This window comes from Anarhichas minor, unplaced genomic scaffold (genome assembly GCF_050575085.1).
Source record: "Anarhichas minor isolate MPS153535 unplaced genomic scaffold, ASM5057508v1 ptg000023l, whole genome shotgun sequence".
In the NCBI taxonomy this organism is placed as follows: Eukaryota; Metazoa; Chordata; class Actinopteri; order Perciformes; family Anarhichadidae; genus Anarhichas; species Anarhichas minor.
Window position 1 is genome coordinate 3455918 of NW_027466469.1, and position 15364 is coordinate 3471281.

The following is a 15364-nucleotide window of genomic DNA, read 5'->3' on the forward strand; positions in this document are numbered from 1 at the left end:
TGCTTTTTAGTGTTTTAATGAATGTTTGTAATGTTTCAATGAATGTTTTGCCTTATGTTTTGATGCTTTTATGTGAAGCACTTTGAACTGCCTTGTTGAAATGTGCTATACAAATAAACTTGCCTTGCCTTTGAGCATCGATTCCCTGTATGTTTACCAGGACCTGTGCCTACCTACCTGTGCACATGGTCCTCCAGGACGACCCTGTGTTTCATGTTGTAGTTTAGTGGTTAAGTTTTGTACTAAGACTGATCGTGTAGTGCTAGATACACTAATAAGATAGCATTCCCGAGTATTTTCTGGCTCCTGCACATCAAAATCAGTAGGTTTTAATGAGTCTTTTCATGCTAAATCTGTTAGTTAAATGTTACTGAAGGATGTGTGTAATTTTTAGCATGTTAGTTAGCCTGTGCTAGTCCCTCTCGCCTAAGTTAGGGCTTGTTTGAGCATGTGCGATAGTCTTGTCTCCATGTACCCCACATTAAACACGGGTTCATATTGCAAGGGTGCAGAACAGCTAAAATATCAAGTAATGACACCACATATGTTGATTTTGAGCATAGTACCAGAGTAGAAATGATTGAATGAAATATGTGTGAGAATATTGATTTTATTTTTGTATACTCTTGATGTCATTTTGTATATAATTAAATACATATACACGCAGCATTCGGTCAGTCCTCGCCTAAAGATCAAGACGAAAAGAAACATGGTTATGAATTCAGAACAGTTCACTGTGCTGAGATGTCAGCTCTGATACCTGGTTATATTTCGTACTCACAGGTTATTGGTCCAATGGTCGGTGTTAACAGATGTCCTACTGCAAACCTGCAAGGTTAAATTAACAACCATGTTTTTGTTTTAGTAATTCTCCAGTTTTATTTATGCAGAAAAAAGAAATGTGGAGATGTACAAAGTTACCTTCACAGACAACACCAGCATCCTCAGAATGAACACAGTTGTGGGTTCCTAATCCTCTGTGTGTACAGTCTTTTAGTGATGACTCAGTTCCTGAACACTGAAGGTCATCCAGCCAGATTGGTCCACTTCCTTGTCCAAAATGTGCCCTTCTTGGTGCCGACAGAGCCTTGCCACAGCCCAGCTGTTGACAAACCACCTGAGCGTCATTCACATCCCAAACGTCGTCACACACCGTCCCCCAATTGCCGTTGTGGAAGATCTCCACTCTGCCAGAGCAGCTGCTGTTAGAGTTGACCAGTCTCACTGTGGTCACATCTGGTTGAAGTGAAAGCAAAATATCTCTCAACATATGGCAACAGCAGTATTGAGCAAAAGCCCCATCTCTTCAATGCAATTGTACTTTATCTAATCATTTAGCTTCTATATTATTATTAATATTATGAAGTCTTACATATCATACTCTCCCTTCACACATGATTCTTCTGGAGATAAAGATAAGAAATTCTGGAAAATGTGGGGTTCTGTGATACGCAATATTTCATACAATGGATGTAAATTAGGGGTGAAGTAAATGTTTGAGATTAAAAAAATAAATAAAAAGAATTAAAACGTATTCAAGAAGTACAACTGGAGGCTCGACTTGTCATCTCTGGCGTCCATGAATAGAGAAGGACCTCTTGCTGGAACTGAACTGCATCGATTTACTGTACAACCGTGACATTGAACTCTTTGTAATCAAAGTAAGGAGGATGGACTTTGTCTCTAAATAGTGAACAGCAGCTTTGGTAAGTGAACTGCTACTTTTAGTTTTTGCCTCTGCAGTGTCGTTACTACTGTTTTACATTTTTTTATTGTATCGTTTTTATGAAATGGTTAATATTGTTTTCTCTGATGTGAATAATATTTGAATGGCCCCGTGCCCTTGAGTGTGTGACGAATGCGTGTTTTAGCAACTTAATTTTGCTGGAATGTGCAGAGGCCTGTTGAATCATGTTAGAGTTTTATGTTATTCTACCCGCTTTGTTGTCAAATAAATGTATGAGACTGGTTCTTGCGAGTTTGTTCTCGTCATGGTGTTAATTACATTGATTTTGACTATATGCATTGCCCGTTAATGACGAGGCATCCCATCATGAGGCGTAATAGTTTTTTTTAAATTTATTTTTTTATTCTCCATTAATATTTGTTCAGAAAAAAAAAAAGAAAAAAAAAGAAATGTGGAGATGGACAAAGTTACCTTCACAGATGACACCAGCATCCTCAGAATGACCACAGTTGTGGGTTCCTAATCCTCTGTGTGTACAGTCTGTTAGTGATGACTCATTCCCTGAACACTGAAGGTCATCCAGCCAGATTGGTCCACTTCCTTGTCCAAAATGTGCACTTCTTGGTGCTGACAGAGCCCTGCCACAGCCCAGCTGTTGACACACCACCTGAGCGTCATTCCAATCCCAAACGTCGTCACACACCGTCCCCCAATTGCCGTTGTGGAAGATCTCCACTCTGCCAGAGCAGCTGCTCTTAGAGTTGACCAGTCTCACTGTGGTCATATCTAGTTGAATTGAAAGCAAAATCTCTGTCAACCCACACGGCAACATTAGTATAGACCAAAAGCCCCATCTCTTCAATGTAACTGCACTTGATCATTTAGCATCATCACGAACTCTTACATATACTTTCACTTCACTCATGATTGTTCTGAGGAAACGATGAGAACTTATCTAGAAAATGTGTGGTTCTATGATATGCAATAGATGTAAATTTGGGGTAAAAGTAATAAGAGATTAAAAGATAAAATGTAACAAAACTAGGTATAAACTGACAGATGGATCTGGGTACATTGGGAGTTTATACACAGGTTAACAGTCAGGATTATAGAGATATCTACAGTGCTGCAGGGATGACATTTTTGTAGGCCAACCCGGAAGTTAGCCTCTTACTGGTTCCCTCGACAAAAAGCCAATGGGATTTTGGATAATTTCAAAAATAAAATCTTTGGCTTAGCCAGTTTATGGTACTAACACATTTTGTTTCCTAAGATCATCTTCACAAATGAACACCACTTCCATCATTTAAATCATACATGCAATCGGCATAAGTAAAGAGATGACGTTAAGACAACAAACAAACTACAGCACAGTCTCATGACTTCACGCCGCCACCGACCAAAAGGCAGACTATAGTTCAGCATCATGATGTTCGTTAGTCTGTTGTTAGCAACCATCTTTTTTTTAACAAACTTAAAAGCTTCAAATTTCACAAGTGAGATATTTACTGATGAATTTTATGTCATTGAACAACATTTTAAAATCTCTTAATCTCGTGTTAACCACAGACCTTATTTCAGGCATCCTAACAAAAATCTAGTCAAAAATCCCATTGACTTCCATGAATCTAAATATTCAACTCAAAGATGGGTTTTAGGACCATTTCCAGCAGCACTTTATTGTAGTATTGTTTGTGAAATAGAACGAAATTGAATAAAAATGTTTTCTAAATTCTCCAGTTATAACTGCAGAAAGAAAAATTAAATGTACATCTACAAAGTTACCTTCACAGATGACACCAGCATCCTCAGAATGACGACAGTTGTGGGTTCCTAATCCTCTGTGTGTACAGTCTTTTAGTGATGACTCAGTTCCTGAACACTGAAGGTCATCCAGCCAGATTGGTCCACTTCCTTGTCCAAAATGTGCACTTCTTGGTGCCAACAGAGCCCTGCCACAGCCCAGCAGTTTACACACCACCTGAGCGTCATTCACATCCCAACTGTCGTCACACACCGTCCCCCAAGTGCCGTTGTGGAAGATCTCCACTCTGCCAGAGCAGCTGCTGTTAGAGTTGACTAGTCTCACTGTGGTCACATCTGGTTGAAGTGAAAGCAAAATATCTGTCAACATATGGCAACAGCAGTATTGAGCAAACGCCCCATCTCTTCAATGCAACTGTACTTGATTTTATCATTTAACTTCTTTATTATCATCATGATCATTTTTTTATCATCTTTATTATAAACTCTTTACATATACTCTGCCTTCACACATGATCCTTCTGAGGTAAAGATGAGAAATTCTCGAAAATGTGGGGTTCTATGATATGCAATATGTCATACAATGGATGTAAATTAGGGTTAAAGTGAAAGCATTTGAGATTTAAAAAAAAAAAAAAAGGATGAAAACTAAGTATAAACATTGACAGCTGGAGCTGGGTACATTGGGAGTTGATTCACAGGTTATTGGTCAGGATGATAGAGATATCTAGAGAGTGCTGCAAGGATAACATATTATTGTAGGCCAACCTGGAAGCTAGCCTCTTACTGGTTCCCTGGAGAAAAAGCCAATGCAATTTTGGATTATTGCAGGAAATCAGCTCTGTGGCTTAACTAGTTGATGACACCAACATCTTCCCAAATGAACACTACTTTTATCATTATTTAAATCATAGATGCAATCGGCAGAAGCAAAGACATAACATCAAGACAACAAAATTACACCACTGTCTCATGATTTCACGCCGCCACCACCACTGAGCTAAAGGCAGAATATAGTTCAGCATGATGATGATCAATGGTCGAATTTAGGCACTTGTTAGCAACCATCTTTTTTAAGAAACGTAAAAGCTTCAAATTTCACAAGTGGGATATTTATTGACGTATTTTATGTCATAGAACAAAAATGTTAAAATCTCTTAATCACAGAACTTATTTAAGGCATCTTACCAAAAACCCACTCAAAAACGCCATCGACTTCCATGAGTGCAACTTGTTTTAAGTAGAGCTTTTATCCAATCAGATTTCGCCCCCATGTCGTCTCCAAGTAAAAAAATCTGCCCGGACGCCTTCAGAATTACAACTCAATCCCTTTGCAGTTTAAGTAAATGGGGACGATATTGTTGATTGTCGTAGTCTTCAACTAATCAGACTTTTAGTTTGACATGTTGGGCGTATTCTTTGACTTGCCAGAGCCTTCTAGCTGGCCTAGCCAAGTAAGTCATCATTAACGTGTGGCTTGATTGTCAGTGTGCTAGAACTTTGTAGCAGTAAGAGTTCAAATTTAAAGATATGCAAGACGTTTTAACGCAACATTACATTTTTTGCGTTTTGGAATGTTTGGCGGCGACAATCCCAATATCTACTGCCTCTGTCGAGCAGACACTTTCAGCCCTGAAACTCATTAAAACGTATTCAAGAAGTAAGTACAACTGGAGGCTCGACTGTAATCACTGGCGTCCATGAATAGAGAAGGACCTCTTGCTGAAACTGAACTGCATTGATTTACTGTACAACCGTGACATTGAACTGTTTGTAATCAAAGTAAGGAGGATGGACTTTGTCTCTAAATAGTGAACAGCAGCTTTAGTAAGTGAACTGCTAGTTTTAGTTTTTACCTCTGCAGTATCGTTACTACCGTTTTAAATTTTTTTATTGTATCGTTTTTATGAAATGCATGTTTTAGCAACGTAATTTTGCTGGAATGTGCAGAGGCCTGTTGAATCATGTTATTCTACCCTCTTTGTTGTCAAATAAATGTATGAGACTGGTTCTTGCGAGTTTGTTCTCGTCATGGTGTTAATTACATTGATTTTGACTCTATGCATTGCCCGTTAATGACGAAGCATCCCATCATGAGGCGTAATAGTGAGGTTATTAGGAGGTGGTTCAACTGTAGTAGGACAGCACTGATGGCCCAAGTATAAAATGCATGGCCTGCCACTGGTTTTAGGACCATTTCCAACAGCACTTTATTGTAACTATATTACTGCATCGTTTGCGACTTTGAATGAAATTAATAACCATGTTTTTTCTAAATTCTCCAGTTATATTTGTTCAGAAAAAAAAAAAAAAAGAGAATAGTGTCGATGTACAAAGTTACCTCCACAGATGACACCAGCATCCTTAGAATGACCACAGTTGTGGGTTCCTAATCCTCCGTGTGTACAGTCTTTTAGTGATGACTCAGTTCCTGAACACTGAAGGTCATCCAGCCAGATTGGTCCACTTCCTTGTCCAAAATGTGCCCTTCCTGGTGCTGACAGAGCCCTGCCACAGCCCAGCTGTTGACACACCACCTGAGCGTCATTCACATCCCAAACGTCGTCACACACCGTCCCCCAGTTGCCGTTGTGGAAGATCTCCACTCTGCCAGAGCAGCTTCTGTTAGAGTTGACCAGTCTCACTGTGGTCACATCTGGTTGAAGTGAAAGCAAAATAACTGTCAACCTACATGGCAACAGCAGTATTAACCAAAAGCCCCATCTCTTCAATGAAACTACTTTATAATTTACCTTCTTTATCTTGATTAACTCTTACATAATAGTCTCCCTTCACACATGATTCTTCCGAGGCAACGATAAATTATCTGGATATGTGGGGTTCTATGAAATGGATGTAAATTAGGTGTGAAAGTAATAACGGATAAAATGAAACAAAACTAGGTATAAACTGTGACAGATCGATCTGGGTACATTGGGAGCTGATACACAGGTTAACGGTCAGGATGATGGAGATATCTGAGAGTGCTGCAGGGATGACATTTTTTTGTAGGCCAACCCGGAAGTTAGCCTCTCAGTGTTTCCCTCGACAAAAAGCCAATGGGATTTTGGATTATTGAAAAAATAAAATCTTTGGCTAAACCAGTTTATGGTACTAACACATTTGGTTTCCTAAGATCATCTTCACAAATGAACACCACTTTATCATTATTGAAATCATAGATGCAATCGGCATATGATTTAAAGGCAGACTATAGTTCAGCATCATGATGTTCAACAGTCTCATTTAGGCACTTGTTAGCAACCATCTTTTTTAACAAACTTAAAGGCTTCAAATTTCACAAGTGGGATATTTACTGATGCATTTTACGTCATAGTACAAAATGTTAAAATCTCTTAATCTCGTGTTAACCACAGACCTTATTTAGCCATCTTACCAAAAACCCAGTCAAAAATCCCATTGACTTCCATGAGTCAAAATAATCAACTCAAAGATGGGTTTTAGGACCATTTCCAGCAGCATTTTATTGCAGTTTTGTTTGTGAAATAGAATGAAATTAGTGACAATGTTTTTTCTAAATTCTATAGTTATATTTGTGCAGAAAATAAATGTATATGTAGATGTACAAAGTTACCTTCACAGATGGCACCAGCATCCTCAGAATGACCACAGTTGTGGGTTCCTAATCCTCTGTGTGTACAGTCCGTTAGTGATGACTCAGTTCCTGAACACTGAAGGTCATCCAGCCAGATTGGTCCACTTCCTTGTCCAAAATGTGCACTTCTTGGTGCTGACAGAGCCCTGCCACAGCCCAGCTGTTGACACACCACCTGAGCGGCATTCAAATCCCAAATGTCATCACATACCGTCCCCCAATTGTCGTTGTGGAAGATCTCCACTCTGCCAGAGCAGCTGCTGTCAGAGTTGACCAGTCTCACTGTAGTCATATCTGGTTGAATTGAAAGCAAAATATCAGTCAACATATGGCAACAGCAGTATTGAGCAAAAGCCCCCATCTCTTCAATGTAACTGCAGTTGATTAAATCATTTAGCTTCTTTATTATTTTTATGAACTCTTCCATATCATACTCTCACTTCACACATGATTCTTCTGAGGTAAAGATGAGAAATTATCTGGAAAATGTGGGGTTCTATGATATGCAATATTTCATACAATGGATATAAATTAGGGATAAAGTAAAAGAGTTTGAGATAAAAAGAATGAAACAAAACTAAGTATAAACATTGACAGATGGATCTGGGTACATTGGGAGTTGATTCACAGGTTATTGGTCAGGATGATAGAGATATCTAGAAAGTGCTGCGAGGATGACATATTTTTGCAGGCCAACCCGGAAAAAGCCAATGTGATTTTGGATTATTGCAGGAAATCAGCTCTGTGGCTAAACCAGTTTATGATACCAACATCTTCCCAAATGAACACTACATTTATCATTATTTAAATCATAGATGCAATCGGCAGAAGCAAAGACATAACGTCAAGACAACAAACAAACTACACCACTGTCTCATGACTTCACGCCGCCACCACCACCACTGAGCGAAAGGCAGACTATCGTGCAGCAAGATGATGTTCAATAGTCCAATTTAGTCACTGTTAGATACCATCTTTTTTAAGAAACGTAAAAGCTTCAAATTTCACAAGTGGGATATTTACTGACGCATTTTATGTCATACAAAAAAAAATGCTAAACTCTCTTAACCTCGCGTTAACCAGACCTTGTTCAGGCATCTCACCAAAAACCCAGTCAAAAATAACATTGACTTCCACGAGTGTAAAAATTCTCCTCACAGCTGGGTTTTAGGCAGTGATGGGCCGTCAGGGCCAGCAAGGCTTTCTCTGCTTGCCTAGACAGAATCCCAAAGTTATAGGTATTTTATAATTAAATTAGTTTTCATAAATACACTACATGTATTCTAAATATTTTTCCCCCATTAGCTTATTATCTCATTGCATAGCTACCATCTTCCTCAGTTGCGCCGCTTCCAGCACAACTTGTTTTAAGTAGAGCTTTTTGCCAATCAGATTTCGCCCCCATGTCGTCTCCAAGTAAAGTAATCTGCCCGGATGCCTTCAGAATTACAACTCAATTCCTGTGCAGTTTAGGTAAATGGGACGATATTGTTGATTGTCGTAGTCTTCAACTAATCAGATTTTTAGTTTGACATGTTGGGCGTATTCTTTTACGTGCCAGAGCCTTCTAGCTGGCCTAGCCAAGTAAGTCTTCATTAACGTGCGGCTTGATTGTTCAGTGGGCTAGCGTGACTGTTGTGAAACTAGCTAGCAGAACTTTGTAGCAGTAAGAGTTCAAGTTTAAAGATATGCAAGACGTTTTTACGTGACATTACATTTTTAGCATTTTGGCATGTTTGGTGGCGACAATCCCAATATCTACTGCCTCTGTCGAGCGGACACTTTCAGCCCTGAAACACATTAAAACGTTTCATTTTTAATGATATGGTTAATATTGTTCCCTCTGATGTGAATAATATTTGAATGGCCCCGTGCTCTCGAGTGTGGGATGGAATGAGTGTTTTAGCAACTTAATTTTGCTAGAATGTGCAGAGGCCTGTTGAATCATGTGATTTGGGTATTATGTTATTCTACCTGCTTTGTTGTCAAATATAGGTGTATGCGACTGGTTCTTGTGAGTTCGTTCTCGTCATGGTGTTAATTACATTGATTTTGACTCTATGCATTGCCCGTTAAAGACGAAGCATCTCATCACGCTGGGTAATAGTGAGGTTATTAGGAGGTGGTTCAACGTAGTAGGACAGCACTGATGGCCCAAGTACAAAACACATGGCCCGCCACTGGTTTTAGGACCATTTCCAGCAGCACTTTATTGTAACTATATTACTGTATCGTTTGTGAAATTGAATGAAATGAATGTCTTTTCTATCTTCTCCAGTTATATTTGTTAAGAAAAAAAAAGAAATGTGGAGATATACAAAGTTACCTCCACAGATGACACCAGCATCCTTAGAATGACTACAGTTGTGGGTTCCTAATCCTCTGTGTGTACAGTCCGTTAGTGATGACTCAGTTCCTGAACACTGAAGGCCATCCAGCCAGATTGGTCCACTGCCTTGTCCAAAATGTGCCCTTCCTGGTGCCGACAGAGCCCTGCCACAGCCCAGCTGTTGACAAACCACCTGAGCGTCATTCCAATCCCAAACGTCGTCACACACCGTCCCCCAAGTGCCGTCGTGGAAGATCTCCACTCTGCCAGAGCAGCTGCTGTTAGAGTTGACCAGTCTCACTGTGGGCATATCTGGTTGAATTGAAAGCAAAATATCAGTCAACCTTTATGGCATCTGTAGGTTGCAAATTACAGCAATATTGAGCAAAGGCCCCATCTCTTCAATGCAACTTTAATTGATAATTTTGTCATTTAGCTTCATTATCATCAACTCTTACATATTATACTCTCCCTTCACACATGATTCTTCTGAGGCAACGATGATAAATTATCTGGAAAATGTGTGGTTCTATGATATGCAATAGATGTAAATTAGGGGTGAAAGTAATAAGAGATTAAAAGATAAAATGTAACAAAACCAGGTATAAACTATGACAGATGGAGCTGGTTACATTGAGAGTTGCTGAGGCAAATTTGAAATTTATGATTTTGGGCTATACAAAAATAAATTGAATGGAAAGGTTTTTGGTCAGGATGATGGAGATATATAGAGAGTGCTGCGGGGATGACATCTTTGTAGGCCAAACCAGAAGTTAGCCTCTCACTGGTTCCCTCGACAAAAGGAGTCAAAATACAGGTTCAGCACGGCGGTGAGAGATGCGAAACAGTACTCTGAGAAACTGTAACACCAGCTCTCAGCAAGTGACTCCGCTTCTGTCTGAAGACGTCTGAGACATAAACCACAAGCCTAAAGGCCCCCACTCCATGAATGACCTACACCTGGCAAACAAGCTGAACAAGTTCCACTGTTGCTTTGGACAATGGGACAGTCCTGATCCCATCCTCCAGCTACAGACCACCAGGTCCCACTCCCCCAGCTCAGCAGGGGTCCATGCCTCTGTACCACCCATCCATCCCCCCCACCAGTGACGACTATTCCAGAGAGTCGCCATGAAGCTGTTTAATAGTCAGAACCCCCGCAAAGCAGCCGGCCCAGACAGTCTCTCCCTCCACCCTAAAGCATTGTGCTGATCAGCTGTCTCCGGTATTCACAGACATCTTCAACACCTCCCTGGAGACATGCCATGTACCAGCTTGCTTCAAGACCACCATCATCCCCGTCCCCCTAAAAAACAAAGGTTCACAGGACTAAATGACTAAAGGCCCATCGCCCTGACATCTGTGATCATGAAGTCTTTTAAGCGCCTTGTCCTGTCCCACCTCAAAGCCCTCACCGACCCACTCCTGGACCCCCTGCAGTTTGCCTACAGAGCAAACAGGTCTTTAGAAGACGCAGTCAACAGGGCCCTTCATTTCATCCTTCAGCATCTGGACTCCTCAGGAACCTACGCCAGGATCGTGTTTGTGGACTCCAGCTCTGCCTTCAACACCATCATCCTGTCTCTGCTGCATGACAAGCCCTCTCAGCTGCACGTGCCCGTCTCCACCTGCAAGTGGATCAGTGACTTCATGTCTGACAGGAAGCAGCATGTGAAGCTGGGAAAACATGTCTCAGTCTCTTAGTCTATCAGCACCGGTTCCCCCCCAAGGCCGCGTTCTTTACCCTCTGCTCTTCCCCCTGTACACCAACAGCTGCACCCCAAGTCACCAGTCCGTCAAGCTCCTGAAGTTAGCGGATGACACCACTACCCTCATTGGACTCATCTCTGATGGGGATGAGTCTGCACACACAGTCTACAAACATATATACAGACACACACGTATATGATAAGCAAGGGTGTGTAATAGTAGGAAATTATTAAAATACACTTGCCACTTTTGTATAAACTTGTTTTAAAGCACTGCTACCATTTGCTTTTTACAACATTTTATTGTAAATTAAAAAAAATAAATAAATAATAATTCTATTAATGAATGATGTCTTGATTATTGCACTGTGTTCATTGTTATGCACCATTCACCAAGTCAAATTCCTTGTATGTGTAACATACTTGGCAATAAATGGTTCCGATTATGAAATAGCCAATGGGATTTGAGATTATTATAGGAAATCAAGTCTGAGGCCAAACCAGTTTATGATACAAACATGTTTTGTTTATTAAGATCATCTCCCAAATGAACACCACTTCATCATTATTTAAATCATAGATGCAATCCGCAGAAGTAAAGACATAACGTCAAGACTAAAAACTACACCACTGTCATGACTTCACGCCGCCACCACCACTGAGCTAAAGATTATAGTTCAGCACGATGATGTTCAGTAGCCTCATTTAGGCACTTGTTAGCAACCATCATTTTTACGAAACTTAAGCTTAAAATTTCACAAGTGGGATATTTACTGACATATTTTCTGTCAAAGAACAAAATGTTAAAATCTCTTAATATTGTGTTAACCATACACCTTATTTCAGGTATCTTACCAAAAACCTTGTCGAAATTGCCATTGACCTCCATGAGTGTAAAAATTCAACTCACAGCTGGGTTTTAGGGCCATTTCCAGCAGCACTTCATTGTAACTATATTACTGTAACTATATTACTGTATCGTTTGTGAAATTTAATGGAATTAATGTTTTTTCCAAATTATATTTGTGCAGAAAAAAAAGGGGTATGTAGATGTACAAAGTTACCTTCACAGATGACACCAGCATCCTCAGAATGACGACAATTGTGGGCTCCTAATCCTCTGTGTGTACAGTCTGTTAGTGATGACTCAGTTCCTGAACACTGAAGGTCATCCAGCCAGATTGGTCCACTTCCTTGTCCAAAATGTGCACTTCCTGGTGATGACAGAGCCCTGCCACAGCCCAGCTGTTGACACACCACCTGAGCGTCATTCCAATCCCAACCGTCGTCACACACCGTCCCCCAATTGCCGTTGTGGAAGATCTCCACTCTGCCAGAGCAGCTGCTGTTGGAGTTGACCAGTCTCACTGTGGTCATATCTAGTTGAAGTGAAAGCAAAATATCTGTCAACCCACATGGCAACTGCTTACAAATTACAGCAATATTGAGCAAACGCCCCATCTCATAAATGTAACTGAACTTATAGATAGATAGATAGATCATACTCTCTCTTCACACATGGTTCTTCTGGGGTAAAGATGAGAAATTATCTGGAAAATGTGGGGTTCTATGATACACAATATTTCATACAATGGATGTAACTCAAGGGTTAAAGTGAAAGAGTTTTAGGTAAACAAACTACAACACTGTCTTTACGCCACCACCACTAAGCTAAAGGCAGACCATAGTTTAGCATGTTGATGTTCATTAGTCTCATTTAGGCACTTGTTGGCAACCGTCATTTTTAAGAAACTTAAAAGCTTCAAATTTCACAAGTGGGTTATTTACCAACATATTTTATGTCATAGAACAAGAAGCCATTTTGACACGGGTGAAAATAAAAGAAATTGTGGGCCCATTCCATTTGGTGTGTCAGTCATTCCAGTGAGCCAGCATCCACAATACTAGGGCCATGGCCCACCTAAATGAAACAGGGCCGTAATCAATGTTAGCAATTGTACCTGGGTTTACCCTGCAATGACAAGTCAAAATGGCTGCTATGAGAAGAGCGCATCATTGCTAACTTTTTCTGTCTGCTCTTTGGTGCTGGGCAGGTAGTGTACAGTGTGTTGATCAGAGCTTTGCCACTGAAAACTATTTCTCTGGTTTCCATACTCTCTGCAACTCCCTTCACATTACAAGAAATGATTTGATCCATTGTGAATATAAAACATCAATTAGTGCAGCTTGGTGTAAAGAAGAATTTAAGCTTAAACCTGATGATACATCAATTACTTTACCTGTCCATCCTGTTAATGTCTGAATTATCAGGAGCAACAGCATTCCACGAGTCCCCCTCATCATGGGCCACATACAGGAGATAGGACCCACACTTGCTGAATAGGACAAAAGAGGCACTTTGACAAACTGCATCAAAGCCGACTCTTCTGGCTTGGTAAATGATTGACTCCAATCCTAACACAGGGTACATCCCAAGTCTCTTTATATGCCCTTTTCACAGCAGCCAATCTGACACATAATTGCAGGGTAAACACAGGTGTGATTGATCAAACTGATGAAGGTCCCATTCTATTTAGTTTAGGTGGCCCCAGCCACCTAAATGGAACAGAGCCATTTTTTTAATCACACCTGTGTTCAACCTGCAATTACATGTCAAAATGGTGGCGGTGATAAGGGTCCATTGCATCCATGGGTATGGCCAAATCCCAATGTCCCCCCTTACGGACTCATGGACTTTGAGGCGCGCTCCCACGAAGTCCGTGAGGGTTTCGGGATGTCTCACTGTCAAATCATCAAGTGTTTGAGGGCTCTCTTGCAGACATCTTGAGCCCTTTATGAACCCTTTCCGTAAATCAGCATGGTATGCTGACTTAGCCTAAGGGAATTACCCACAAATCATTGCAATGTGACGTTAAACACGGGGTAACCAGAGGACACATGGAGACGTAACAAAAAGGTAAACAAAGAGGACGGCTCACGTGTGTTCAGCCTGTCCTATTAAATTTAGTCAGAAACATCAAGGGTTAAAAATGGAACAAAGAATAAACATGAAATCAGAGAATATTTATTCATTTATTCATCAAATATTTGATTTTGTCATTGAAGCTGTTTTGACAAAACGAGTAAATAGATTATATAAAATTACCTCTCATCTTGTGAGGAAAGAGTCTGAAAGACGTTCAAATCAGGGAGTACAAAGTATAAAATAAATACACACAATTATACATCATATTTTTTGTCATCATGGTAACGTGATATGTTGCAGCAAAGTGTTGTCCCATTCCTATTTACACCATTTCAAGCCCTCACAGTCTCTCACACTCAATCACTTTCCAGGTGACGTCAGTAAGTCCTTGAGGGTTCAGGGTTTGAGGGTTTAGGGGGGGCATTGGGATTTGGCCTATATCCCAAAGCTCTTAATCGCATCCCCGTTCTTCTTCTTCTTTTAAGTTTTATGGCGGATGGCATCCAGTGAAGGTGCATTCCCGCCACCTACTGTATTGGAGTGTGGACCAGAGTAACCTATCCCCTTAAAAAAAAAAAAAGGAAGTTCTATCATTTCGGTGACTTAAATTATTTTACTCAATCCTGTTTCTTTCACGTATTGTAGTACATTTCCTGCCCCCAAGGTTAATGCATCTTTTAGGTTTAGTTCCTCAACTCCCAGCTTCCTCTTCAACCTGTCTCGCTTGAGTGTGAATTTCTGGCAATGACAAATGATATGGTCTACAGATTCTGGTATCTGGCAGTGCTTACATAGTCCTGTTGGGTGTTTATTTATTAGTTGCATTGTTTTGTTCAGCCTTGTGTGCCCAATCATCAGTCTGGTTAATATGTTTTCTTCTGTGGTGCTTCTTCTGGATGGCCTCCCTTTGCCAACTTCTTTCTGAACAGCATAAAGATGTCTTCCTGTTTCTCCTACATCCCAACTATGCTGCCATTCCTTACTAATGTTTCTTTTGATTATTGATTTAGCTTCTGCTTTGCTGAGTAAAATGTCTGTCTTGTGCTGACTTTCTAAAGCTTGTTTTGTTAATTTATCTGCTCTTTCGTTTCCTTTTACCCCTCTATGTGCTGGTATACATAAATGATACAAACATACCCATATTCTTAAGTCGGAACAGTGTTTCGTATATTTCATTAATTAAATCCTGCCTGCTATGGGATGTGAATGATTGTAATGAGGATAATACTGAACTGGAATCTGAACAGACAACGACCTTTTCGATCCGAACCTCCTCTACCCACTGCAGTGCTGTTAAAATGGCCAACGTCTCAACTGTATAAACAGACAGATG

At 40.3% G+C, this 15364-nt stretch overlaps 2 protein-coding genes across 2 annotated transcripts in view; both read right to left on the reverse strand.

Annotated features, from left to right (window-relative positions):
- Positions 1-674: 674 nt before the first annotated feature.
- Positions 675-9706, reverse strand: LOC142955253 (scavenger receptor cysteine-rich domain-containing protein DMBT1-like). The gene is made up of 7 exons (XM_076096721.1): positions 9394-9706; positions 7047-7361; positions 5793-6107; positions 3473-3775; positions 2159-2473; positions 988-1302; positions 675-685 (listed from the first exon to the last, which is right to left on the reverse strand). Exons 1-7 carry the CDS (start codon positions 9704-9706, stop codon positions 675-677), a joined length of 1887 nt encoding a protein of 628 aa, XP_075952836.1.
- Positions 9707-10725: 1019 nt separating this feature from the next.
- The window catches only part of LOC142955254 (scavenger receptor cysteine-rich domain-containing protein DMBT1-like), a 112158-nt gene continuing 107519 nt past the window's right edge, over positions 10726-15364 (reverse strand). The window contains exons 21-22 of the mRNA XM_076096722.1: positions 12170-12472; positions 10726-10841 (exon numbers count right to left, since the gene is read on the reverse strand). Of these exons, the coding sequence (XP_075952837.1) occupies positions 10726-10841; positions 12170-12472 (419 nt within the window). The remainder of the gene's footprint in view (positions 10842-12169; positions 12473-15364) is intronic.